We start from the raw sequence: 27,925 nt of genomic DNA, 5'->3' as shown, positions 1-27,925 counted from the left end.
AAAAAAAAATGCTCACCATCATGTGAGCTTTTGGGTCATAGTAGTAACATCAAAGATCACCAGAGATCAGTATAACAAATATGATACTACTGAAAAAGTTTGAAATATTCAAAAATTACCAAAATGTCACACAGAGATACAAAGTGAGCAAATACCGTTGGGAAAATGGTGTCGATAGATTTGCTTGAGACAGGTTTGCCACACACCTTCAGTTTGAAAAAAATGCAGTATCTGTGAGGTACAGTGAAGCAACATGCAGTAAAATTGGTGCACCTGTGTTCTGAGTAACTGGGGTCACTTCTGTATTCCCAGGCATCCCCTTCAGTGCCTTGAAAATGTTGCTAATGTTTGTATGAGTTGGGGAGCTGGAGATGGAGGTATAAGTCTCCCAGCTTCTTCTGCAACTTGCAACAGGGCTAAGAGCTGAAAACTACTTCTGTGGGCCTTGAACCCACTTAAATGCTGGTGACTGTGAAGACTTACGAACTGCAGGGCCCACAGACACAATGGTCTAAGTGGTTTTACTGCATCTTTCTTTCCCAAACACTGCCATGTAAAGTTGCCCTGCTCCCAGCTCTGGGACACAGCCATGGGCTCCAGAGCTGGTAGGGTTGGTATCGGAGGGACAAAGGTTTGTTCTCAGCCTAGAAGCCCAGGCCTGCAGAAGCCTGCTGATATGTGTGTGTTGGTGCAGAGAAGGTTGGTGTCTGTCCCACTTGAATACTTTCTTTGGGAAAGAAATCATAAGCCCTTGGTAACATCCATAATCCTTACTTTATTACAAACAGATGCATTTCTTTCTCTCTTTAAATATAGAAACATAAGCATAAGCAACCTGATTTCTAAGCAGGTGGTGTGCAGATTGTGCATGTTCCACTCTTGTTGTAGAAGATTCTCAAGGATGGAATCTTTGTTTTATTCACTGATGAATCTGTCCCAAGGTCCTAGGGCAATGCAAAATAGGTGCTCATTAAATATTGGTGAAATTGGGAGGGGCACACAGGTCTGAGTGTGGTGTTACCTAATTAAGAACAGCGGGCAGTATAGTCAGGGTCTCCTGGTCCCTTTTGCTCCTCACAGAAGGGAAAATTCCTTTTGTGGAGGAATCAGGGCTTCATAGGCCCCCATGGAGGATTTCTCCTGGTTGATTTCCCTGCCATCCATTCATTTATCCATCCGACCATTCATGAATGACTGTAATCCTCATGGGCTTCAGTGTCCTCATCTTGCTGCTGGAAGTTGAACTGGAATATCGCTGAAGAGGGATCATGTGAGGGTGTGGATCATTTGTCTCCTATCTCCAGCCTGAATCTCGCAACCAGAGCAGTAGTCTGTAGGAGGAAATAGCACTGAGCAGCTCTCTCTGCTGCTGGGTACAGACACGCCCTCCATGGCGCCTGTAATGGGAAGTGTACCCCCCTGGGCGATGAGCAGTGGTTTGATTGTCTGCTCCTCTGTGCGCTGCAAGGCTAATGATAGGCGTCTGTCAGTTCCCTTTTGGCCACTCCTTTCAGACTGTGCTGTGACAGGGCTGCGGGCATATGGGGGTGTGGTGAGGTGAAGACACCCCTGTTTTCCCAGCAGGCAGCCTGCTGAGCCCACACATCAGGAGCACTTCCTTCAGGGATCTCGAGCTGGAGCCGCTTATTACTGAAACGGGAGCATTTTAGATACTGTCAAAGTGAATCAAACAGAATTGGCCCAGCTGCCCTGCGCTGTTGGGGATGGCGACAGGAGCTGCTCATTTGCGGTCCGTGCCCTTAGTCTCTCCCTCCTGGCCTGCGATTTCTGGGAGAAAGAAGGTCATTTTATGGTTCCTTATTCAGGACAAACACAAAGGACCCCGTGCAACTGTTTATATTCAGGGTTATGACAAAGCTTCCTAACCATTCTAATCCTATAAAAAGCTCCTTGAAAGAATAATATGTATCAGTAGAGTTGACATAGAAACATGGAATGAGTTCAGCGGAAATGCTGTTAAACGCTGTGATTTGGTCTTGAATAGGGACAGTCATGCATAAGTGCTATTGTCTGGATTCTTTCCTGAAGATTCTGTGATCACGCAGATGTAATGTCCACTCTGTGAGTCTAGATACCCCAGGAGTTCCCTAACACGTGCCCTAAATGCCATTCTGGTTGTCTCCATTCTGAGGCTCCGTCAGCGTCCCCCTGAATATCTCACACTTACCTTCCCCTACTTATACCTGATATTTCTACTCTTTAAGGCCAGCCTTAACTTTGATTCCTTTTTTTCTCCAAGTCTCCCTTTAGCGTCCCAGATCTCAATGAGCTCAGCTTTGTGTAACACATTTGGTTTGTGCTAGGTCATGGTGTTTTCTTATCTCTTTACCTTGCATTTGCTAGGTTTTGGTCACTCTCACCCTCTGCCATCTTTAAACCACATGCCCTCTACCTTGATTGATTGTCACCTTCTTGAGGGGAAAAAAAAGAACATGTCCTGTACAGTCCTGTGTCCCTAGCCACTTCAAAGTAGTGATGAGTGCAAACAATATCTTGAAATACCCACAGTATCTGTGATGGGATATGAAAATATTATTTGGTTGGTGTCAAATCACAGGTTCTTCTCTTAGTCTGGTATGTTACCTATATTCCCAATCAAAGGAAATGACAAATTTTAGTTGGAGGTTAGTGAAAATGAAGTGTTAATTCTTTTCCACTTGCATTTATGGTCCCTAGGTTAAACCCCTTCCTGTGCCTGAATCTCGAGGCTCTGTGAGGTCTGCCGTCTCATTCCCTGTTGCCTTGGAAGCTTTGGATCCCACGACTCTTCCTGCATGGGCTTTGCACTTGGCCCTATACAGATGGGACAAAAAACTGGGAAACACCATGTCTAACCTGAGTCTTGCCTCTGTTCTTCTGTTCACATGTGTGCAGGTAGAAGAAGGATGGTGGGAAGGTGTTCTCAATGGAAAGACTGGAATGTTTCCTTCCAACTTCATCAAGGAGCTGTCAGGGGAGTCGGATGACCTCGGCATTTCCCAGGATGATCAGCTCTCCAAGTCAAGTAAGGAAGTCCTCCCACCACACAGGAGGGGATAGGGGCACCCACGGGTGCCACTCTAGCCTCCCCTCTGTTCCATGGCCTGTGCTGAGCGACTGTGACAGAAGCTCATGAGTATTTTCCTGGCTCTGCTGCCTTAACCCACCATGCTTTAGTAGGTGTATCACTGTAAGTGTGTGACATGCACAGACGCACACTATTAATGTCTTTGGATAGGTGACTGTTGACCTTCCCACTCCCCCATGGATGGCCCAGGTTGCCGTACCTCTGTATACTTCTCAATTGTTACTCCCTGCAAGTTGATAATTATTTTTAAGATGAATCAAATGAGATTATTGATATTTCACAGCATCTCTTGAGGACCTTAGAGAAAATGGCACACATACACACATCATTGGTGGGGAGAAGGATGATGTTCAGGACACATGTGGGCCAGGCCAGCAGAGGGTCCAGCCCCACGTCAGGTGAGCATGCGTGTCCTACTGCGATGGTGAGAACGAACTCCAGGTCTTTTTCTCTCCAGGGCCTGAAGCTCTCCTCCCTCCAGCTTCTCTGCTGCCCTTTCCAGCTCACGGAGCAAAAGGTCAGGCCCGGGGAGCTTTGTTCTCCCAGTCGCTAACCCAACTTCCTTATGTGAGCGTTTGTGTACCTCTTGTGCCGTCTCGAGCCACAGTCGTGCGTGTGAGTGTCGTAGAGGCGCGACTGTGTCCCTGCGCTTTGGCACTGGCGGGGGCTGCAGACATTCCTGCCTAACAAGAAGAGGACAGCTCAGTCCTGTCAAAATAATTCTTAAATTGCTTTCTTTTCCATTTGGAAAAGTCTGACTTGAGTGGTATTTCCCACTTAGCTGTGTCTCTTTTTATTCAACCAGTGGCATGACCGGGCACATCCCCAGTGTGGAGGTAAAGCCATTTCTGGAGTCATGCTAGGGCCACCTCCTTCACTTGGTGTTTCACTGGCACTGGCTGATCGGCTCAGTGGTGTCCAAAGACTGGGGCCCCTACCCCTGAACCTCATTCCATCCTGGGATCTGTGATAGGAAAGAGAGGAGCTGATTTGGGAGCAAAGGAAGCATCTTAAGACTCCTACGTTCTCTGGTTTGGGATAAGGAAATTCTCTGCTAACATAGGCCAGCTGATGAGTATGGGCAGGACAGCAGGAAGTGTCCTTGACCCCATGAGAGTGGCATTTGCTATGGCTTCCAAATTGCACACAGGAATTCTCAGTGCTGTGCTTCTCCTTTCAGACACTGAATTAGTGTTGTGATTGGGTCCTTTAATAACAATACTATATCTCAGGGATATTGTGCATTAGATGGGCTTTCTTGGAGGGAAGACCAAATCAGGTCATCATGCCATTATTTCTATGGGTAAGTGTGTTATGAGTTCCAATAGCAAGAATGTATACAAACCACCTCACCTATAGAAGACCCTCTATAAATAGTCACCTTCATTGTTAATCATGATTAACTCTTGGGACATAGACTATTAGTATGTTGAGGCTATTTACACAGCAGTTGGTACTGTGCTCACTGAAGCATTCTCTCTACATTTGGAAATTACTTTGAGATTCCTCTACTGATGCAGAAAAGGAGATCTGGAGAGGTATTGGACCGCATCTTTGGGAGAACCTTGACCTCTTGACCAGAGCTGGAGCTCAGAAAAGTAATGCCTCCTGTGTTTTTGGAACTGTTGCAATAAACCGTCTCCTCTTCCTCCAAGTCAATAATGTGGACATTTGACCCTGCTTGACTCCTCAGCTTAAAGCACATGGTGCTGGAATTTCTGAGGCAGGAGGTTAGGAGACGGAGTGGAATGGTTTCCCCCATCTCTTAGCCTTTCCTCACATGCTCAGAAAGGCTGTTTCTCTCAGAGAGACTGCTGTCCCCAGCACTCCCTTAGAAGTCTGCCATTTCAGGCCTAGGACAGCCTAATAATTCCAGCAGCCATGTTTAGTTTTCACAGGATCTGTCCCTGGTGAGGGGGTTGGGGCCTCCAGAGAGGCCTGGTTTCCTAACAAGGATGGATGCTTGTGAAAGAAATGCATGGCTTTTGTAATCTTCCTGTATGTGCAGTTAAGGAGAAGAGGGCCTTTCTCCCCATCTCTCTGGCTGTCCATATCCATCCATCCATCCTTCCTTCTTGTCTTCTATTCTTCATTCATTCAACTTTTATTTAGCCCCTCTTGTTACTAAGATGCTGTACAAGGCACTGAAGACATAGAGAGACAGATCAGTTAGGGCCCCTGTCTTCAGTCAGCTCGCACTGAGGAAAGAGGGTGCACAAACCAGCGGCAGTTGAGAAAAGTAGCGCAGGTGCTCAGCTAGCCAGGTGTGTGAGGAACAGTGAGCCACACAGGCAGAGAGGGCCCAGCCCCAGAGGGAGGGAGGGACGGTGGTGGTCTTGAAGGGCTTCAGAGGAAAGCAGATGGGATTATCATGTCCCTAGGGCTTGCTAAATTGAGATCATCCCCTGAAAGAGAAATACCATCTCTCAGTGTTCTGACAGGCTGTTCAGTAGCTCTTTACACTGAGATGGTAAAATATATAATTAGATCAGATCACATGCAGAGATTATGTATACTGGTAGGATTTGTCTACATTGAAACTTTGGTTTTAGAGTGAATCTGCTTATTCTCTATCTTCAGGGAATGGACTTAGTTTCAGTGTACTTTACTTCACAAAAGAAAAATCGTTTTGTTTTGAAATAATTGTAGGGTCATAGGAAGTTGCCAAAAAACCCCCACGGTACAAGGAGGTCCCATGAACCCTTTGTGCAGTTTCCCCCAGGGACAATATCTTGTATAGCTATAATACATGCATATTTACTTTTATCGTAGAACTGAGAAAGACAAATGGAGTTAATGCACAAAAGATATCTAGCTTTGGGGGGGAAAAAAGATATCTAGCTTTTTACTCTGGTATGAGCTGAGCTGTAGTTAATAAAGGTCTTTGTTAGACCAGTTAGTTTTCACAGAGATTGCATAATTAATACATGGTTCTGGGGGAAAGTCAAACTCATAATGTTTTATACCATTTTGGTGATTTTTAGGGACCCTAGTGACATCATATAAAAGTCTTCTCAATTAAAATGCTAGTAGACATTAGGAGAGGTTTTTTTTAAGTGTGTGTGTGTGTATATATATATATATATAAAAGATAGGTAAAACCTGTATTCTGGTATATATGAAGAAAACTTTGTGATCATGTATCCTTATACATCTCTTTGTTATGTACATACACACACCTGTATGTACAGAAACTCATTTGAAATTTGTACTCTTCACATTTCTACTTCTAGAATGTTTTTAGGGATAGTTACTCAGTTGAGTTTTGTCAACCAATGGATGAGTGCAATTGAAGAAACATTGCATTATATTTATAAGGAAGTGTGCCAAGACAGCTTGACACATAGTAGGTGTTCAGTAAATGCTTGCTGAATCCTTTCTGACTCTGCGTTTTTAGCTTCGAATGACAGATGCAAATTGCTTGAACTTGCTTTTCTTTAACCCCGATTTTTTTTTTTTTTTGCCACTCCACTTGGCACACAGAACTTCCCTGACTAGAGATCGAACCTGTGCCCCTTGCAGTGAAAGCAGGGAGTCTTAACCGCTGGACCACCAGAGAAGTCCTACCCCGATGTATTTTTGTATAGGTGGTTGGTTATGAAAATCTGTAAACTTTCAATCTTTATTCAGGGTAATCTAATCTATTAAGGAAAGAGTTGCAGCAATTGTACTGGTTGATATGTTGTTGATTTAAACATTTTATCTTGAATAAGAAAATTAATTGTCAGGTAGTAGCAGAAACTTTCTGCTGTGTATTTAATTTGAAGGCATCTTTACCTTTCATAGAATTTATGAAACTTTAAAGGTGCCTTTTCAAAAAGATTTTTATCAACTCTTTATTATAGAAATTTTCTAACATACACAAATTGAGAGAATAGTATGATGAACCCTTGCGTACCTGTCACCCAGCTCCAGCAGTTAGCAGGCGGTGGCCAGCTTATTGTAATTATACCACTCCGCAATCCTCCCTCATATAATTTTGAAGCAAACCCCAGATATATAATTTCATCCATAAAAATTTCAATATGTGTCAATAAAAGGATATCTTAAATACTGTTATCACTCCTAATAGTAATAATAATAGTTGTAATTCCTCAAAATAATTGCCTATATGGTCAGTGTTCACTTTCTCCTAATACTCTTCTATTATTTAACACAATTTGTTTGCTTGAATCTGCACCTAGAGAAAGTACATACAATGTGATTGGTTGGTATGTCTCAGGTCTCTGGATCTCTGGGTTCTTCCTCCATGTCACCTTTTTGTTGAAGAAAGTGGGGTCCTTTGTCCATTAGTTCCCCACAGCCTGCCTTTTGCTGATTTCATCTCTGCTGCGTCCTTTACTTTGTTGTCATATAAACTGGTAATTAGATCTAGGGCCTTGATTAGATTCAGATTTGAGAGGTTTTTGGGGGTAGGGGTAAAAAGCTTCTTTGTAGGTGGTGGTGGACAGTGTATTTGGAAGCTCATGTCTGGTTCTTTTTATTTTTGAATATTAGCCACTGATGATTATCACCCAGATCTCTTCTCTCATTAGGGCTTGTAAAATGGTACCAAACAGGGAGGTTTTTTTTTTTTTTTTGAAGAATGAAATGGGCTCCCGTGTAAGAGATTAACAGTGAAAAAAATTGATTTTTAAATTAGATTAGATTTAAAAAATTAAATCTAAATTAGATTTTTAAAAAACAAAACATACAAGGGTTTGCAGTACTTGTGTAGGCAAGGTTTTATGTCAGGGATGGAAAAGAATTGAGAGATCTAACCTGGTGTCAGTATGAACACTAAAGCCCAGTGAGATGGAGTCTTGGGTGTGTCCTGGCTTCTGAGGCCACCATTATAGGTGAGCCTTCCTGCCTGTACTTTGCACACACTTTAGTTTTGCCTCTATTACGGCCTATAGTTTACCCTTTCACAGAGCATGTAACAAATTTCAAATCTGAGTACAGTTTAACTTATTTCATCTAATTGTCACAGATTATGATGAATTAATTACCTTTTCAGTGACAATTTTGCATATGCAAGTATTGACTAAATGATGTGAAATAGAACTTATTATGAATTATATTGATATACCATAATTGGTATTAAGTTATAATCAGAAAATATCTTGATCTATAAGATTTATTTGGATGTAGAGGCAAAGAAATCCAGATATGACTATTGTCCAATTTCAATTTCACGCATACTTTGTTTGCTTCACATTTAAGATATGTGACTTTCCTATTCCTAACATCTTTTTGATATTATTTATTTCTTAGAGTGTGAAATAATTGTAAAACTAAAAAGCATTCCTGTTTTTCTTTTTAAAGAAAACATTGTTTAGCTACAGAAATGTTTTAAGCTTTTTCCCATAGTTTTTAGAGGGAGAAAGTTTGCATTTTCTTTCTAGAACCCTTAATAACCATGATATTTGAGCTTTAATTGGCTTTCTTATTTTCCTAATTCCTTATTTTTGAATTATAAGTTCAGATACTTTAGTGACTTGTCAAGTGAAGACAAAGATGGAGATGGCCTTTTAAAACTTAGGCCAAACCACTCCCATGATATAGAAATATTTTATTTCATTAGCTGTGAGAAATGGATTACTTAGTGCCCCATGCCTATAAAAACTAAAGCCAGGCTGGTACCCACCAGGCTTTGGTATTTGTATACTTTTTTCTTTTTAATATTAAATGATATTTGTTTTGTATATGATGTTCTGGTGGCAGGAAGGAGCAATTAGCAAATTGATGAAATAGAGTTTCAAGCAAAATTAGATGCTAGTGTAAGCATATGATTTTGTGTTGAAATTGAAAAATCCTTCCCCTTTACAGAGTTTTCTGCCTTCAAATACTAATATTTAATAGTAGAGTATCCCCCCCCCACCTAATAAAATAAATAGCACTCATATTCATGGCCTTTCCAATTGCCCATCTCTTTTGTTCTTTAGATGGAATGTGTGTGTCCTCACTCACCCCCAGCCCAGGCTCCACTTCAGTCATCTTGCTGCCAGTGGATAGGGGAACTTTACAGAAATGCTTGGCCATTCAGAGACAGAAGTGCCATGTCTTTCTCAGACTTGGTCCTGGGGAAGAACAAAGAGAGGTTCTCTTGTACTTGGAGGAAATTGAAATACTGAAGTACTTTTTTGAAAATAATTGAAAAATTGAAGTACTTCATTGAACTACTGATTTCTTGTTCTTTTTGTGACACCAAGAGGACTGCTGCCATTCAGTTCTTGGATGGGGGGAATCTGGCTCAAAAGACAGCTGTATTCCTTAGGAGTAGTGTTACCTTAATGATTGAAGTTAAGCAGGATAAAAATTCACCCAAATAAAAACCAGCCACTGTTACTTGCTCTACTTTGTCATCAAGTCCTCAAGAGCTACAAGTCTAATGAGAACATCTAAAACACTTGTTTCTTTGATTACCCTATGTAGCCAGTGATTTGAATGTCTAAGTTTTTGCTTTAGTTAGATGGAGCACATCTGTCAAAAAGGGCAGATTTCAAAGCAGTGGCATACCACCATGTCTGTAGGACATAGAAATTGGCAATACCTGATTCCATTTAATTTGTTGATCTGATCAGTTACAGTTCCTTTTACGTATTAGGAGTGACATGGCCCAGAAGTTGATATGATGGTCCCTAATGGGGTTTCCCATTTTCCTAGAGTGTTTCTAAAAAGTGAGACAAGTTGCTTTCTGTCACTCGGTTTTCCTCTCTGCCTCTCTGCAAATGTAGCCTACTTTTTCATCCTTCAGACTTATTATGAGGGAGCTATGTGGCCTCCAGTTCGACATTTAGCTCACAACCATAATAGGATCTGTTTCTTGGATAACTTAGAGTAATGCATGTATTGTTTGCCTTTATTAAACCGTCTTACCTCCTAATGGTACTCACTGTAGGGTGTGTGTGTGTGTGTGTGTGTGTGTTCGTCCACTCAGACTGGGGCAGAGTGTGTGTAGTCTATGTACTTACTCATGATTCCAGAGAGATTTGGGCTTTAGCCATGTGCCCAGTCTTATGCTATCGATAACTTCTATTTGTAACAACAAAAAAGGAGATAATTTGACACTGGGTGAGTCCTATGTCCTCATGCTTTAGTGCAGATTCATGACTGATATGGCAAACCTCAATTAAGGTGGTTTAAGGAATAGGGTTTTCTGGCATCTTTGGTGCTAAGCAGAAAACCCCTTACATCAACGTGGAAGTCACAATTGGTTTCAAACCTCATTGACAAAAACCCTTTTCTAGAATTCTAGTACATTTTCTTGCTTGAAAAATCTTTTAAAAAGGATTCTGTGCCTTGTTTAGATTCTTGGGGTCATGAGTATCAGTTTGTATCATACTGGGCCCTAGGGGTAGAAGTTAAAAGATAATGGACCAAAATCTATATTCTGTTCAAGTCACACTCTGCAAAGAGAAGATTGAGTTACCTAAGAAATCTGATTGGTTAGATTTCCTCTGGTTAATTGAGATTTTCCTGCTCTTGAGGTATAATGTGGAAGTGACTTCCAGGTTTAAATTGGGCATAATCCACATGCCAGGCATTCAGAGAGGTGAGCCCCAGTTTCGGGGCTCATTGCCATCATGGTTGCATGGGGACTTTGGGCTCATTCTATAACATTCTTAAACTCTGCCTTAATGATTTCTAATTAATTTTGTGGATGAAGCTTAAAGTGGATTCATTGAAGACAAGTTCAGTTAAAGACTCTCCCTCTTCCTTCTTTTGCCATCACTTGCTCCCCCTCCCCCCTCTTGTTTTTCTCTCCCCTTCTCTTTTCTCATTCACTGTCAGGAAAGACTACCTTTGAAGGGACAATTCTGTACCGAGCTGCACCGGGAAAGACGGAGGGCCACAGACGCTATTACAGTGAGTGACCTTAACAGCAGGAGGCATTTGTAAAGATAAGATCTGGGTACTTGTGTTTTTTGATGCAGCTGCACTCCCCTGAGCTGCTCATGCTTCTGCCAAGTGTCTGTGAGTTTCTCATCCAAGGACGTGGGCTTACTCGCCTGAGATAAGCGCTGTCTCCTTGGCGTGTGCTGCGGAGCATTCCCATCGCCAGCCCCCGGTGCTGTCTTGTCTGCTCTGTGCCTGTCATGTGTGTGACATGCGTGCATGAACCATGCGTGCAGAGAAGGGATCCGTAACACTGGTCATGGCATATGTATTTGTCCCAGTATTTGCGCCTCTGGAGTGCTGTAAGATGGCTTCTCATGGAGATGTCAACCCTTCGCGGTTATTGCTTTTACTGAGTGGGTCAATCAGTAAGTCATTGCCTCATTGCGCGGTTCAAAGAAGTAAGAAGTGGGCATGAACAGTCCATGCCAGAAATGATATTTTGCTTTGCTCATTCAGCCAATCACCACACGGCAGACTTCTTTTTGGCAGGACCAGGGTGTAGCGTTTGGTGCAGTGGAAAGAAAGCTGCCAAAAGTTGAGGGGATGGAGATAAATGAGATTGATGAATGAATCTCCTGAAGTTCTTAGAACAGGCCTGCTATACAATAAGCACTAGACATGTGAGTGTAAAACTGAAAATAAAAATGGCTCAAAGATTTGAATTGATTAATGCTGGAATATTAAGGAAATTATTGACAATGACTTTTTTGTAATTCAGCCAATTATATGAGTGGCGATAGCAAACCTGAGGAAGCTTTGTTCTTTTCTCACGGCAAAGGAAAATCATCCTCCTTAGTGTGCATATATACATATGTGTACATAAAGATGTATACACATATGTGTGCATAGAGATGTATACATGACTATGAAAGAGAAGGTTCAGGCATGAACTCCAGAGCCAGGCTTCTCAAAGTGTCTGCAGCAAAGTGTATTTTTATTTCCATCCCCCTGCGGACAGATACCTGGTCCTGCTGGACGTGCCTTCACTGCGCATGCGCTGCACCTCTTGTGCCTCCCCACGGGAGCAGACAAACCAAGGCTAGTCCATGCTCCATTCACATAGACAAGTCTGTGGGCCACACGTCTGGAAGTCACACCAGCACACACTGCTATAAGTGTTTCTGTGCACGGACACTTTCTGTGCTTATTACCCAGTGTTTCAGTAATGAACCCTTCATGACCTGGCCCCAGTCCACAGACCACACTTTGCATTTCCTTGCCCTCGGGTGTCATGTGGCATGCCAAGCATGACACAAGGATATTTTACACAGTAGTGTGTGTTATGAGCACCAGTGACCAAAAGATACAGCACCAAACAGACGTGAACATGAAAAGCCACCTTTCTTTCCCGCCAAAGGGAAGGTACTAGATTTTGAGGTTTTTCATCAATCTAGATATTCAGATATTTAACTTGTATCGTACTGAAAAGCGATAGAAGCAGGCTGCCAGAATTTCTGGAAGAAAAATCTGCCGTGTGTTTCCTTCCCAGCCCATGCTTGTGTGGTTGAATGACCCTGCAAGCTCTCCCTGTGTAACATAAAGAGTATTTCTCACAGTGATTAATGCAAAATTATTAAGGTGAGCCCGGAAGGCGGCAAATCCCTAAAACCAGAAGCTCAGTGAAATCAGAATGCCAGTGGTTGAAAATATTATGTTTCTAGGTAATGAGGAATGATAAAAAGAATCCTTCAAATTCTTTTCTTTGAAAAACTGTAACAGCCTTGCCCTATTCCCTTTGCCCTGCTGCCTTCTGCTGATGGTGCTGGTGGTGGTTGGGGGGTGAGGTGGTGGCACAATGATGGTTTCTGTTCACTAACCATTTCTTTATTCCACTCTCAAATGCTTCTTTCCAAAGCAGAAAAGAATATACAAGCCATTAATCACACAGAAAGAATCCATACGGCAAAATGAGAACATGTTAAAGGGGAAATGACACAATATTTAGACTCTGAAATTATATCTCCAGCAGGGATATTTCCCAAAACAATGAACAGATAAACACATGAATGGATAGCTAATCCAGGGAGGTTCTCCATGTTTGCACACTTGCATCCAGTCCTGTAAATTGCAGCTGACCCCCTTGTTGTGGGCTGTTCCTCATTCTTATGCCCTCTGTTCTTGCTCATAAATGCTGTTCTTTAGTTAGTTAAAATGTACACCTGGGATCTTCCTCCTCCCCACCCCTCTTTGTGGCTTATAATTACCGTTTTATTGCAAACAGCAGCAACAACAAACAGCCATTGTTTAAAAGATTTGATTTTGAAACATGTTAGCGATTTTTAATGACCTTTCTATATTTTTCTCTGTTTTCATTTAACAGTTTCTTCCTGCACTGAGACTTGTCTGTATGAATGACTTTGACATTTTATGACAGTTTATGCGAGCAGTGATTTGGTATATCTTTCTTAGGTACTAGGAGGCCACCTTACCTGTAGGAAGATAATGCACAGTGTGGCTAAGAGAGAACAAGGGCATCATTGTCATCAGCAGATACATAGTCAATGTTCAGGAGCTACTCTGCACATCTCGAGTCTTTTAGAAACAGGCTTAATGGTAGACTTCTCGTAAAATATCCTTTGATTCTTGTCCTTTGATGCCATGACTAATGTACTGGCCATCAAAGTAAGAATGTGCACCCAGAAATGAACTGGAAACAAATAGGCTCTTCCTTTTAGGAACATGATTGTGGGCAGAGCCTAGGAAAAAAGGAATCTGGGGAGGTAAGTGTCCATGCTGTCATGCTGATAACGGTTTGACCACAGGAAGTCCAAGGAAAGGTGTCATGTCCCCAGTGTTCTTCTTTGGAAAGGAGTTCAGCTTCAGGGAAACTGTTGTTAGGGGAGGGAAGAAGAGCTGGAAGCTTGGGGCATTCTGGCCTCCCACAAGGCAGCTTCCTTTCCTTCTATAACAAATACAATCATCTTGCCAGTGAAAGCGTTTCAATGTCAAGTTTGGTTTAGTGCTTTCCTAGAGAAGCATGTCTGTGTGCATTTATTCCTTGTAAAGCCATCCAGAGATTTAATTCTTTGGCAGTCATAATTTTGTGTGGTTTCTTTAATTGCTAATTTGTTTAACTGGCTTTTAGCTTTACAGTTTCCCTTTAGGAAATGTTACTTTCATTGCTAATTGCTAATTGACATGTCATAGAGATCAGAGGTACAATGTGTGGTACTGACTGGGTGGGGAGGCGAGGAAGGGGCAGGAAAGGTTGTTACTGCATAGACTGCACTAAAACAAATTTGGCTAAGAGCCAGGCTCTGGCTGAAAAGAGGTGACATGTCACATTGACAGAGGCATCTGTTTTCAAATTGGATGTTCTGAAAAGTTTTGATTCACTTCTTAAAATTCAAGGCTGAGGAGGTAGAACAAAACTCAGGGCCACCTCCCTGCAACATCCTTACACACTAAATGAACAATGGCAATGCAAGTTATCCTGTACCCTATGATGCTTGGAGCAGTGGTTCCTGGCTGGCTATGAGGTACTTCGTGGCTGTGGCTGATTTCTGAGTTCTTTCTTTCCCCATCCCCGCTCTTGACAGGTTTAAGGGAAACCACAGGCTCCGAGAGTGACGGGGGTGACTCGAGCAGTACCAAATCTGAGGGTGCCAACGGCACAGTCGCAACAGCTGCCATCCAGCCGAAGAAAGTCAAGGGAGTGGGCTTTGGAGATATTTTCAAAGACAAGCCAATAAAGCTAAGACCAAGGTCGATTGAAGTAGAAAATGACTTTCTGCCGGTGGAAAAGGTATGTTCGACAGTTTCTGTTTTATTTCCACATAACGTCCTGTATCCAAAAGTTACCTTGTAGGGTTTGGCGTCTAAGATGTCCTGTGCCTCTCTTGGACTCTCATTGTCCTTGTGGGCAGCTCTCCTTCTGTATGAGGACAGCTTTTAAAAAGGCTCATGCTCTAGTTTACTGTTGCTTTTCTTACTGATCTCCTGGCTATGGAACGTTTCTCAGGGTGACTTTTCCCATAGACCAGCCCTTCTCGGTTTTCTCTGGAGAAAAGCCACTCACGCCTGGTCTCAGCTAAACACATGACCTTGCTACTTTTCAGGCAGCCACCAGTCTCTCTCCTCTCCTGGAATGTTTCTCTGGTGCTCTGTGCTGGGGCATGTTGACTGCTTCTGCACTAGAGAAAGGGGTTGTGCATTTTTTTCTCAAGGTCCTTGGTGCAGATGATTTCAGACTGCCACAAGGAAGTCTCCTGCGTGCATGAATGGCGGAGATGGCCCTCGCTGCGAGTGCCTGGGTCTTTCCCGTCAGGGAGCCGGCTGTTTTGTCCTGCCCCTGGTTCTGGGTTGGTGAAAGGCAGACAGCGTGCTGCTGCTGACTATTCGGTTGCCACAGCAACACACCCCGAGCCGTCATGCTTGTGGCTGTCAGTGACGTCTACTGTGGTACACTTCTAAGCATCATAGCCTTGCTTAGGATTTGATAAATACTGTGGAATTTTCCAGATTGTAATAAGCTACACTCGTGCTGTGCTTAAGGAGTGTTTGTTAATTTGATTTAATGCTGAACTTTTTTCTTTGACGTTTGTGCCAGCAGGCTTGGGGGATGGGGTATTGGCAACATTGCTACTGCAGGTTTATCCGCAGCTTTTAAGGGTTTTCCATTTTTCAGTGAGATGAATTTTTGAAAGTTGCATCATCTTCTGCAGCTGTAGAACTTCCACCCACCTCCCTCCCTCCATCCACCAGCAACCTAGCCTGGTGTCATCATGTATTAGAAACAAAATCTGGAAAGGAAACTTTTTGGACACTTAAACATCCTGAGAGATGAGTAAGACAGAAAGGACAGACACTTAAAAACGAAAGACTGTTTCATTTAAATTCTTTTGTGGAAACGTCTCTTATACACCATTGTTTCCTTCAGTAATCTATTTGGTGTTTCTCAAGATCTGAAAACTATTTAGTATCCCAGCTTGTGAGCTCATTTCTGTTCAACACAGTCACTTTCAGTTTCTGGGAGATATTTACAAAAAAGCAAGTTCCCATCTTGGGAAGGAACAATGAATACAGTTTTTTCTTCATTTTATTCAAGTGGTTGAAGTGAACGTGATCATTGACTCTGTCAGTGAACAGTTAATTCCTTCTGTTTGTTTTATGATTCTTGGTCTTATTCTTCTCTGTGTAAAAGCATGTCGTGTGTGTGTAATCAGTGACAAATATAATATTCCCAGGTTTGTACCTCAGCACATGTCCTCTGAGCCCCACAGCCAGCCACATGTCCAGCTGCCGACTTGAACATCTCCATTCGAAGTTCTTAAATTCTTATTTTTATGTAAGATAAATTCTTATATAAGGAAATTTTATATAAGATAAATTCTTATGTATCTCAGCCATACACATACATGTATCTATTTCTCCCCAAACCCCCCTACCATCCAGGCTGCCACATAACACTGAACAGAGTTCCCTGTGCTGTATAGTAGGTACTTGTTGGTTATCCATTTTAAGTATAGCAGTGTAACACACCATTTCTGTACAGAGAAATCTCACTAGCTACTGAACTCCTGAAACAGTGGAAAAGAATTTAATTGTATTTTTTTTATTCATGGCCAAGTTTGTGGCAAATTAACAAGAACAACTGAAGGCAGATTGGGAAAAAGTCACTTGCTGTTCTGAAATTCTCATCAGCTTGTCCGGACCGGAACTCATCCTCTTCCCCCTCAATCACTCTGCCCACAGCCCTCCCATCTCAGTTGAGGACAATGCCACGCCCCCTCCCATCACTTGGGAGAAAAGCACTGGGGTGGTCCCTCCCTCCCCTTGTTTCCTCACATCCCACGGCTGATCCATCAGGCAGCCCCACCAGCGCTGCCCCCTAAGTGTGTCTGGCACCTCGCTCAGCTCTGCTGTGCCTCTGCTCTCACCATCACTGCAGTAACCTCTCATTGGCCTCCCCTCCCCTGCAGCCTAGTGTCCGTGTCGCCAGGGTCATGCCGTTCTTCTCAAACACCTGTAGAGACTCCCCCATGAACCAAAGTGAAAATCCTGCCCACAGCCCAGGAGCCAGGATGACCTGAACCCCATGGGCACTTGGACCTCCCTGCTCACCGCTCCTTCCCCACTTGCTCACACGTGCCATGCGTGCTCCCGCTTGGGGGGCCTCCGCCCGGACACTCTGTTACCATCTGCCCCCGCCCTCGGCTGCCTGCCTCTCCTCCCTGATGCCCCGTCATTCAGAAACCTGCCCCCTTGGCCCCTCCTGCACTGCACATTTTGTTTTCCCTAGCACGCGCACCCTTCTGACATAATGTTTATTTTGGATTATGTTTATTCTTTGTTCACTGATGTGTGTTTTGTGCTTAGAACAGTGTATGGCACATGGTAGGTGCTCAGTAAGTATTAGTTACAGGAATAATATGAAAACTAGCACTTTAGAGATTACAGACATCTATAAAATGAGGGGACTGAGTGTGATAACAGTTATATAGTTGGAAATAGAGTAGTTGTATGGTTCGCTGCATCTTTGTGAAACAAGATTTACTGCATCGGTCTTACATGAAATGTTAACTTCATCAGAGTAATACACACACACACACACACAATGTGTGTGTGTGTGTGCGCGCATCTTGATTCATGATTTGTTTGCAGAATGAAACCATGTGCTGGCAGCTTGCTTAGCCTGCTTCTCATTGTGAAGTCTCTGGGGAAAATGTAAACTTCCCAGCCTGTTTTACTGGCAGCGGACAATTTTTACAGCATCTAAGAGGATTTAAAACTCTCTCCACCCCCTGTTGTTGGCGCCATGGATAGTTCCATAGATTTATGGATCCATTATGTTATTGCACAACCTGGCGTGGGAGCTCATGAGTGTGATGATGTTTTACTAGTGTACAACCTGGTTCTCATCGCTTTTGAGATAGTTCTGCGTCAAAGATTTATGTTTGAACAAGAAAGTTTCCTTTGAGAGTTGAGCTCGCTGTTTCAGTTTTGCAGAAGCACAGACTGGATCTCATGTGACAGCATTTGTGTTCAGTGAAGCACAAGCAGGTCTTCCACTTAGACTGGGGCAGTTGACCTTCTGACATGACTGGTTTGATAACTTACATGAGGGGAAAAAAAGGGCTATAATAATTGTTAACAGCTGCAAGCATTCTAGTGTGCCTTCTGTTCAAGTGGGAGACGTTCTAAGAGCCACTTTTCTGGGTCAGTTGAAAATTCTGTGCTTATTTTACCTGTGCTTTAATCTGTATCACCCTACCCGGAGTGGTTGAATGCTGATGATTAAACACCAGGAGAGAGATACTGGTGTAGCTTTAACACCCACCTGTAACAACAAGGAAATAATTAGTATTCTTGCTTCTCTTATTGAACTATAAGGAAGGACCCCAGTTATGAACCTTTTTAACACTACCAGTTGTGAATATGCCTGTGAATGATGTGTTTAATTCACCATTTAACCGAAATATTTATAGATGAAATGATTTACTGTCTGGGATTTTACTTGCAGTAAGTTGGAAGACGGAAGAGTGGGTGAGGAACAGAGGAAACCAGATTGGTTATGAGTTGATAATTGTTGAAACTAGGTGGTGCATACACAGGGGTTCAATATGCCGTTCTCTGTTTTTGTACATGTTGGAAATTTCCTCTGATAAAGGTTAAAGAAAAAAAAAACTTGGGGGAAAATGTACCATTTAAACTCAGCCCAGAGCTAAATATGTGTTATATCAAAAACAGTGGAAAATATGGTGTGGCTAAAGGTGAACTAAGTTAAATATCATAAGATTAGAAAGGTGTGGTAACACTGTCCTAGCTGATTGACCTTTACAAACTGACTTTACCTCAGTTGGACCATCTGTAAAATGGGAATACTCTTTACACCTAGCCTACTTTGTGTGTGTGTGTGTGTGTGTGTGTGTGTGTGTTCAGTTGCTAAGTGCTGTCCAACTCTTTGTGACCCCCATGGACTGTAGCTCACTAGCTCCTCTGTCCATGGGATTTTCCAAGCAGGAAAACTGGAATGGATTGCCATATCTTACTCCAGGGGATCTCCCTGGATCAGGGATCGAATCCATATCTCCTGCATTGGCAGGCAAATTCTTTACCATTGCACTACAAGGGAATCATAGAACTTTTAAAAAATGCTATATAGCTAAAAATACTTAGAAACTGTAAATGTAATTCATTTCAGCTAGTATTTATTGAGTATTCACTATATGCTCGGCACTGGGGATACAGTGGTAAATAAGAACAGGTCACTGCCCATCAGGGAGCTGCAGAAAAGTAAACAAGAAAGAATAATACAGTGTGGGGAATGCTATGACCAGGCTGAGAACATAATGCTGTGCTGTAAGAAGCCTTGGGCATGGCAGAAAGTGGTGAGTGGTTAGCGAGGCTGGAGAGTGTGTATTCATGTGTGTCTGTGTGTACCTACTTCCTAGAGGAAGTGATGTTTAGTCTGAGAACCATGGGTCCAGTACACATTCATCAGGCAGAGGAGAATAGAGTTGTCAAAGTGGAAAGAGCAACATGTATAAATGCCTTGAAGGGAAAAGAAAACAGCACAGAATGTGTGTCGAGCTTCCAGCAGGAAGTGGCGAAAGATGAGAATGAAGAAGAAAGCAGGGCCCAGATTAGGAAGGACCTGGTGAGACTTGTTAAGGAGTTTGGACTTGAATTTGAGGGCAGTGGGGAGCAGTTCTCAGCAGAGAAGGACATGATCAGATATGCAGTTTAGGGAAAGTATTCCAAGTTGCAGTGGGAGGAGTGGATTACAGATGACAGGTAACTAGAATTCAGAAGAGAGGTTCACAGAAACTTATATTGACTCTACCAGTAAATCTCCCTACTCGTAGGTTCTAAACCAGTTAATGATTAAGGTCAGTCAGTGGATGGAAAATAAAAATATTATTTTTGCTTATTTTTTCAGTATGGATGTCCAGTTGACTCATCACTGTTTATCAGAAAGATCATCCTTTCTGAAGATCAGCTGTTTATCAAAAAGGTCACCTTTGTCATAATTTAAGTGACTGTGTATGTGTGGTTCACTTCCATACTCTCTGTTCTGTTGGTTTGTTTGTCCTTGTGGTCATTCTATACTACTTTAATTACTGTAGCTTTGTAGTCAGTCTTGATTTCTGGTACTATAACTACACAAACTCTATTTCTCTTCTTCAAGATTTCCTGGGCTGTTCCATTTCATATAAATTTTAGAATCAGCTTATTAATCCCTACTCCCCAAAAAACCTTCTGGATTTTGAATGGGATTACTTGAACTCTGTAGATACTTTGAGGGGGAGAATTGACACCTTTCCAATCTATGAACATGGTATATTTATTTACATAGGTCTTATTTTACTTTGTAGAAATTTCTCAAGTTATATATTTATGATCTGTGTCTGTTTCTCTACTTGTGTTATATTACAATGTTGTTATTGATGAAGGCAAATTTGGAGGATATAGATCAGGAGAATCAAATGGGCCTAGCTATTGATCGCCAGAATTAGACAGACTCACTCACCCAGTCTCAGTGATGCTGGACTCGGGCAGACCCATGTGATGTAGAAGAGCCTGCTCCTTGGGAAACAGCAGAGAGTCAATTTCCAAGAGGAGGAGAAAGAAGAGCTTAGCTAAGCTTGCCCAATTTATTTTTCCTAAATTCACATGTCAGAGAAGTCATTTCACTCTCCCAAGAGAAAATGAATAGGGAGACAGAGAGTTCCAAGAGTGTTCAATTCTGCCCAGAGGCCAAGAGTGTCCAGAGAGAGTGTCCGTTTGGTCTCCCCTTTACATGGAAGGAAACATCAAGATAAGACAAACAAATTTTCTCTCTAACAGCTTTGAACTATTATTATAAGTATTGGGGGGAAATATTTTGGAGATAGAATCAAGAAGTTTGATGGTATGTGGTGGATAAAGGAGAGGAAAGACTTGAAGAGAATGCCTTGGGCAACTGACTTCAGCAGCTGGATGGATGGCAATATCATTCCCTGATTAGAGAACATAGGAGGAGAAAGATATTTGGGAAGGAAGGTTATGGGGTCAGTCTTAGACTAACTGCATTTTGAGGTCCTTGTGGGACCATCAGGGGAGGCATCCATCAAACAATTGGGTAAATAAGTGATGGGGAGAGAACTGTGGGTGTGGGTTTTAGAGTCATCCACCTAGAGATTGGGTTGAGAGACTGTAAGAAGGCAACCCAGACAGGACCTTATTCTCATGAACATGGCTTATACCTTATCTCCCACCTGTGGACCAGAGAGAGAACTTCCTCATCATGCTGCTTCCCTGTGACCCGGCTCTGGTCTCACTCTTTTTCTGAACTCCTTCCCTTTTCACGAGTCACTCAGGTGATCAGTCCTGGCCAAATACGCTCAAAAAGGCATGTCAGATATTACACCTGGGTAGGTCAATTCCAGATGCACAGGTGAGTCCCAAGACCTACCTAACCTGTTATGTTTTTTTTTTTTTTTTTTTGATGTGGGCCATTTTCAAAGTCTTTATTGAATTTGTTACAGTATTGCTTCTGTTTTAGGTTTTTGTCTTCTGGCCAAGGCAGACATATGAGATCTTTGCTCCCCATCCAGAAATCAAACCTGCAGCCCCTGCACTGGAAGGCAAAATCTTAACCACTGGACTGCCAGGGAAGTCCCTGATATATTTTTATATAGAATAATCTTGGCTTTTTGGTACCAGCTTATTCCATGCTTAAGTGCCCTAGGTACAGCTAGTCTTGGCCCCCTTAATTAATGAGAAAAGTAGTCTCTTTGGTCTGGGATCTTCAAATGGCCAGATTGGAAAAAATATTTTTCTAGGTTGGTTGTTTACCCTGTTGGATTCCCTACAAAGAAACCCTTCAAGAAGCTCCATGGTCTTACTGTCTTAGTTGATTTCCATTATGATCTCTCTCTCTCAAAATGATTGTTTTCTTTTTTTTTTTTCTACTGTGTTCCACAGCTAGATATTGTGTTTGCATCAGTCTCTTTTTTAATTCTCATCATCTTGAATCTCATTTATAGAATCACAGGCATCCAAATTAATGCCTTGATAATATCAACATTGTAGCTTTTACTTGTAACAGAAAATTAGAATTAAAGTCACATATAAATGAGCTAGTAATCAATTTTTTAATCAGCCAAATTGCAGGAAGAGAAATTTTAATATCGTCATATATATCTCAGGTAGTCTTTTTATCTCTACTAGTAAAAATTCATCAAGCTGTATAGTGATGTAAGATTAAAACATGTAAACATCTAAAGTGATTATCTTAGTTCCTTAAAAATGAGAGTTCTGTCTCTAATCCTTTGAAGACTCTTAGCTGTGGGGAATCCCAGGAGCTAATGATACAAACTTTGATTAATGAAACACAACTGGGTCAAACCGTGTCATGATTATCTGAGACCTATAGTGTTGAATGTCTCTCACAGTGGTTGAAAGATAAGATTTTGTGATATCTCTTTAGCAGATGAAAGTCCTGTGATTTTTAAAGAGCAGATGGAATTGAGATGCCCACTGGTTGCCTGAGCTGAATGAAGTGTCTGAGGTTTTCAGACTTTGCTTTGTGTGTTATCTTTCCTAATCTAGGAAAGGTAAGAAGATTGGTAATAGGAAAAGGGAACCAGAAGCAGTATACAGGGTTACTCTTGGACATAGTAGGTGCTGTTTAGTATTTTATGTGTGTTTCATGTGTACTTTCTAAAACATTCAGATAGTGTATTCTCCATGAAATGTTTAATAGCAGCCATATGGTCACCAAGAATCACATTCCCAGGAGGCCTTAATATTGTGTTTTTAGGAATATAGTGGTTATTAAGCATGAAGGTCAGAATTCCCAATGTTCACATCCTAATTCTGCCTCTTCCAGGGACAAATTATTATTATTATATCTACAAATTTAGATTCCTCATCTGTAGAATCAGAATAGCAAGAAAACCTGGCTCAAGTGGTTGTTAGGAAGATTAAGTAACACACACAAAAATGGGTCAAAGTGCCTGGCATAGAATAAGCACTGAATTAACGTTAGTAGTTATTGTTACCCTTCTGGTTGTTAGAACAAGAATGCCTATAAATAGCAGTGCAGTCTCCAGGATCATGTCTTTAACTTTTTGTTATGGAAATTTTAACACTTGGAGAAGTAGAAATAAATTTTGCTACATCTGTGGTAGCTGTTTGACATCACCAAGTCTTCAGTATCGGCCATTGAAAAGTAAGTGCTGTGCAGAGGACTTGTAGGGCACTGAAAATACTCTGTATGGTGGGACTTCCCAGGTGGCTCAATGGTAAAGAATCCACCTGCCAATGCAGAAAACACAGATTTGATCCCTGATCTGGGAAGATCGCTGAAGAAGGAAGTGACAACTCACTCCAGTATTCTTGCCTGGGAAATCCCATGGACAGAGGAGCCTGGTGGGCTATAGTACATAGGGTTGCAAAAGAGTCTAACACGACTTAGTGACTAAACAATAATTCTGTATGATTCCATGATAGACACATGTCATTATATTGGGTTGGCCAGAAAGTTCATTCAGGCTTTTCTGAAACATTGTACAGAATGAACTTTTTGGCCAATACAAAACATTTGTCCAAACTCATAGAATTGAAAAGTTAAGAGTGAACCCTAAGGTAAACTAGAGACCCTGGGTGATAAGGAGGTTCATTGGTTGTAACAAATATATCACTCTTGTGTGGAATGTTGATAGTAGGGGAGGCTGAGCATGTGAGGAGGTATAGGCTATCTGAAATCTCTGTACCTTCCTTTCACTGTTCTGTGAACCTCAAAGTGGTCTAAAAATAAGTCTAAAAACTAAAAGAAAGTAAGTCCATTATTTTGGACCCTGTCTTTGTTAGTCACCATTGTATTTACAGTTCCTTGAAAATCATTGGTAAACTATAGGTGGCCTTCAATAAATATTTATGACTGGATACATGAATATGTTTTATCCTAATCCAAGCATGAGAATAAAGGAAGACTCATTCTGTTTGGGGTCTGCTTGTAGCCTGGTTGTAGATTTACTGTTCCATTTGCTCATTAATTGGCTCATTCGTTCATTCACTGAAGCTTTGTTGAATGTATTTTATGGATCAGCAGTGGCAGCTCTGAAATTTCTAGATAAATGAGCTAAGGAATGGTAATCCATTTGGAAAGGGATTGACTAGGTAGCATGTCTGGATGCTGTGTTAGCATAATGTGTGCAGACTTTTCACCTGGCAGGTTGTTTGTTGCGGGGGCGAGGGGGAGGGAGTGGGCGGCCCTGGTGTAGTTAACTGGAATGGAGTTCACACTTCCTCCCCCACATCACGCCTTAGATCAGCTGTCACATACAGGCCTCTCATTTAGTGCTTTGGATTGTCCGTACATGAGAGAGAAGTGAGTACATATTAAAAGTCATTATGATGCAGGCGAAAAGGACTGGCAGAGCTATGTCCAAAGCATTAAAGACATTAGAGAGGAAGGAGCTGCTAACTTGCCTGGAGTCTCGGGGGAGGGAAGAGTGTGTAGGGGAGATTTTTCAAGGGAAGTGACATTTGAGCCAAGTGTTAAAAGATACCTGGAGATTCATGGTCCCAGCAGTGTGTGTGGGGACCAGGGGAGAGCGTGGTGATGGCTACAGGCTGGGTCTGGCTGGATTGCAGGGGTCTTGGGGGCGGGGAGTTGCAGGAAAAGTGAAAGTGAAAGTCACTCAGTTGTGTCTGACTCTTTGCAACCCCATGGACTGTTACAGCCCATGCAATTCTCCAGGCCAGAATACTGGAGTGGGTAGCCATTCCCTCCTCCAGGGGATCTTCCCAACCCAGGGATTGAACCCAGGTCTCCCGCATTGCAGGCATGTTCTTTACCAGCTGAGCCACCAGGGAAGCCCGAGTTGCAGGAAAGCCTGACCCTATTTCCTCAGGTCTGCCAGCCTACTCAAAGGCTGCATCTCGGGTGGGCTGGCACACTGGTGGGGGGGTTCTGACAGGAAGTGTGTTGGTCACATTGGCACTTTAGAGAGAAAACTGGGGAGGTGCCGGGCAGTGTGGACTGGAGATGGGAGAGGAAGTAGCTGGGAGAGTTGCCAGTCTCAGGGCTCCGTGGTTGATGACTAATTGGCCAGGCACCAGGAACTTCTAGTAGCTCTTGGAAAGGGGCAGATGGGCCCACCTCATGCACACTCTTTGAGTTGGGCCGCTGTAGACTGGGTTGGCAGCAGAACTGACAGAAGAGCCAAGTTTCCTTTCAAAGAAAACTCTTTTGTTTGTTATGGAAAGCAAAATGCCAGGAGTCAGCATTCGACTATGTATATCAATAGCTAGGCTTAGGATGAAGAGATAAGAAAATTAAGCTGAGAAGGCATTAAATACATTTATATACATGTTAAATACATTTATATATATATATATATGCAGATGTGTATAGTCATGAACATCATCATGTGTGTCTATAAATCATGTATATACATTTATTTATATATACATGTACATTCAGCAGACTTATCTTCCTAATTCATTTTTAAAGAAAATTTTAATTTTAGAATAGTTTTAGATTTATAGAAAAATAGTGAAGATAATACAGAGTTTCCATATATCTCACTGCCAGTTTCCTCTGTTACTAGTATCTTACATGAATATAGTGTTTATCATAATTAGTGAACTAATGTTGCCATTAATTAAAGTCCATCCTCTTTTCAGATTTTGTGAGTTTTTACCTAAAGTCCTTTTTCTTGTCCTGGATCTTATCCAGGAGACCACATTACATTTGTTTGCCCTGGTCTTCCTAGGCTCCCCTTGACTGTGACAGTTTCTCAGACTTGCCTTGTTTTTGGTAACCTTGGCAGTTTTGCAAAATTTTGTAGGATGAACTCAAGATGGCATTTGTCTGATGTTTTTCTCGTGATTTGACTGAAATGATGGATTTGGAGGGAGATCCACTTAGGTGGAGTGCCGTTCTCATCCCATCAGAGAAAGGGTCCATGGTCTGAACATGACTTTTCACTGGTAATGTTGACCTTGGTCTCCCAGCTGAGGGAGTGTTTAGCAGTTATCTCCACTGTAAAGCTGGTCTGTTTTTTCTCCTTTTCTCAATCAACTCTTTGGGAAGAAGTCACTGTACATGCCTTGCTCTTCAGGAGTGGGAAATTGAGCTCACCTGCTTCAGGGTGGAGTATCTACATTATTTATTTGGAGTTCTTCTGCAGAGATGACTTGTCTTGTCCCTCCCATCATAATTAGGTTTTGATAAGGGGATTTCTTATCTGTCCTCTAAGTTCAAAATGCTAATTCTGTGGCACATGCATCATACTTGCCATTTTCAGCCAAGTGACATTTCCCACATGTGTTTTCTTGCCTGATACATAAGCAGATCTATGCCTTATTTACTCAAGCAGATTGCAAGTTTCTTGAGGACTGGGACAGCATCTTATTGAAAGCCCTTTACATACTGTAGGTAGTTAATAAACACTGAATAAATGGTTTTTGAATGAGCCTAATTTAAAAATTAACCATAGTTAATAACAAAAACCGGTTATTAAAGTCTCTGTACATGAAAACTGTAGTAAGATGAGGAAACTATTGAAGTGAGTTTGAATTTGTAATAGTCATAGGGTACTTCCTGTGTGCCAGGAACTTTTCTAAGCAGTTTATGTATATTATCTATTTAATCTGCCAGATAGCCCTGTATCATGGTGCTATTATACCCATTTTGTAGATAAGGAAACTGAGGTGAACACAGTCTAAATAAGTTGCTCAAGATCACACAATTAGCAAGTGGCCCAGCTGGATATTTGATCTTAGACACTCTGGCTATAGAGTTGTGAACTCTTAACCACTGGGCTCTGAATTCATCACAATGATAATTAAAATGGTACCTCACTTAGGTGAAAAGCAAGATTTCTATTTAAACACTTTATTCCTATCTGTTAGGATACTCCCAGTGACATGGCTGGCAGCAGTCTTGCTGTATTTTTCCCAGGGAAAGTGTTTCTATAAAGACATGGCTGCTGCTCCTTCTTCAGATTTTGTCTTTTTTTAATGAGTCATTTTTGTGTTTTACAACTATTTTATTTCTTTAAAATACAGGCACTCTCATGATGGGCATTTCATATACAAACCATATCTTAGACATCTCTCGCTCCCAAATCATGTCATCTATTGAAAGATAGTGGGTTTTTTATTTTCTCTCTGACGTTTTTCACCAGAAGTGGTTGCCGAGTCCTGCCAAACAAACGCTCCTTGAGTCTGTTGCTTGTCCCAGTGGTCACACCTGTGGGTCTGAGGAGGCAGCCTAGATTCCTGCGGCAACGTAGGCGAGGGAGGAGGACTTTTCGCGAAGCCACCCAAGCCATGAATCGGCCCTGGCTTCCTGAACCATAAACAAATGGGAGCTTTGTTCTCCCCGTTGCTCATTTGGTCCCAAGTATGACTCAGGGTTAGGCTGGGTCCTTCAGGCTCCGTGCCTTTGGCTGTTGGAAGGAAGTGGGAGGGCTGCAGGGTAGTTCTGGGACCTTTTCAAACTGAAAAGAGGAGGCTGCCTACATGATGGGAGAAGAGGTATTTCTTTTTTTTTCTTTTTTTCTATTTTCTTTTAAAGATGGAATAAGTTCCCCTTAACTTGTATTTCTTATCTTACTATTCTCTAACAAGCTTTGTGATGAGTTTGCATTAGTAGGTTAAAATGAAGTGTTTGCTAGCTAGGATCCCCTGTGGAGGTGGGAGGGGGCGTTGCTCTGAATGGGTTAAGGAACAACCTATAATGTGGAGGATTGTTTTCTAAAATCAGATGTGACACTGGATCTATTTAGCTGTTTTAACCACCCCCCACCACTTTGGTCAATTTGGCCATTAATTTTTACAGATGTTTCTAATTTCTCTGTGTCTGGGGTTTTCGTGTCCTCATACTGCAGAGAGTAATTTGGATGGGCAGTTTGCACAAGCAGTAACTGTTACACCATGTCACCGAGATGTTTAGCAATTACAGATGTTTGCGTGGTAAACAAATGCAGCTTGCTCTTCAGGTTAGCTTAAGAG

At 42.0% G+C, this 27,925-nt stretch overlaps 1 protein-coding gene across 5 annotated transcripts in view; it reads left to right on the top strand.

Annotated features, from left to right (window-relative positions):
* The window catches only part of SH3KBP1 (SH3 domain containing kinase binding protein 1), a 329,446-nt gene that overhangs the window by 170,953 nt on the left and 130,568 nt on the right, over positions 1-27,925 (top strand). For 3 of the 5 annotated variants that reach the window (XM_043459437.1, XM_043459434.1, XM_043459435.1), the window contains 2 exons: positions 2,896-3,025; positions 14,512-14,717. In XM_043459437.1, the coding sequence (XP_043315372.1) occupies positions 2,896-3,025; positions 14,512-14,717 (336 nt within the window). Of the gene's footprint in view, positions 1-2,895; positions 3,026-14,511; positions 14,718-27,301; positions 27,449-27,925 lie in introns of those variants that run through there. The other 2 variants (XM_043459440.1, XM_043459439.1) reach the window with 1 other exon arrangement.

This window comes from Cervus canadensis, chromosome X, assembly GCF_019320065.1.
Source record: "Cervus canadensis isolate Bull #8, Minnesota chromosome X, ASM1932006v1, whole genome shotgun sequence".
In the NCBI taxonomy this organism is placed as follows: domain Eukaryota; kingdom Metazoa; phylum Chordata; class Mammalia; order Artiodactyla; family Cervidae; genus Cervus; species Cervus canadensis.
The sequence above is the reverse complement of the archived record's forward strand: the minus strand, read 5'-3'. Positions and strand labels throughout refer to the sequence as shown.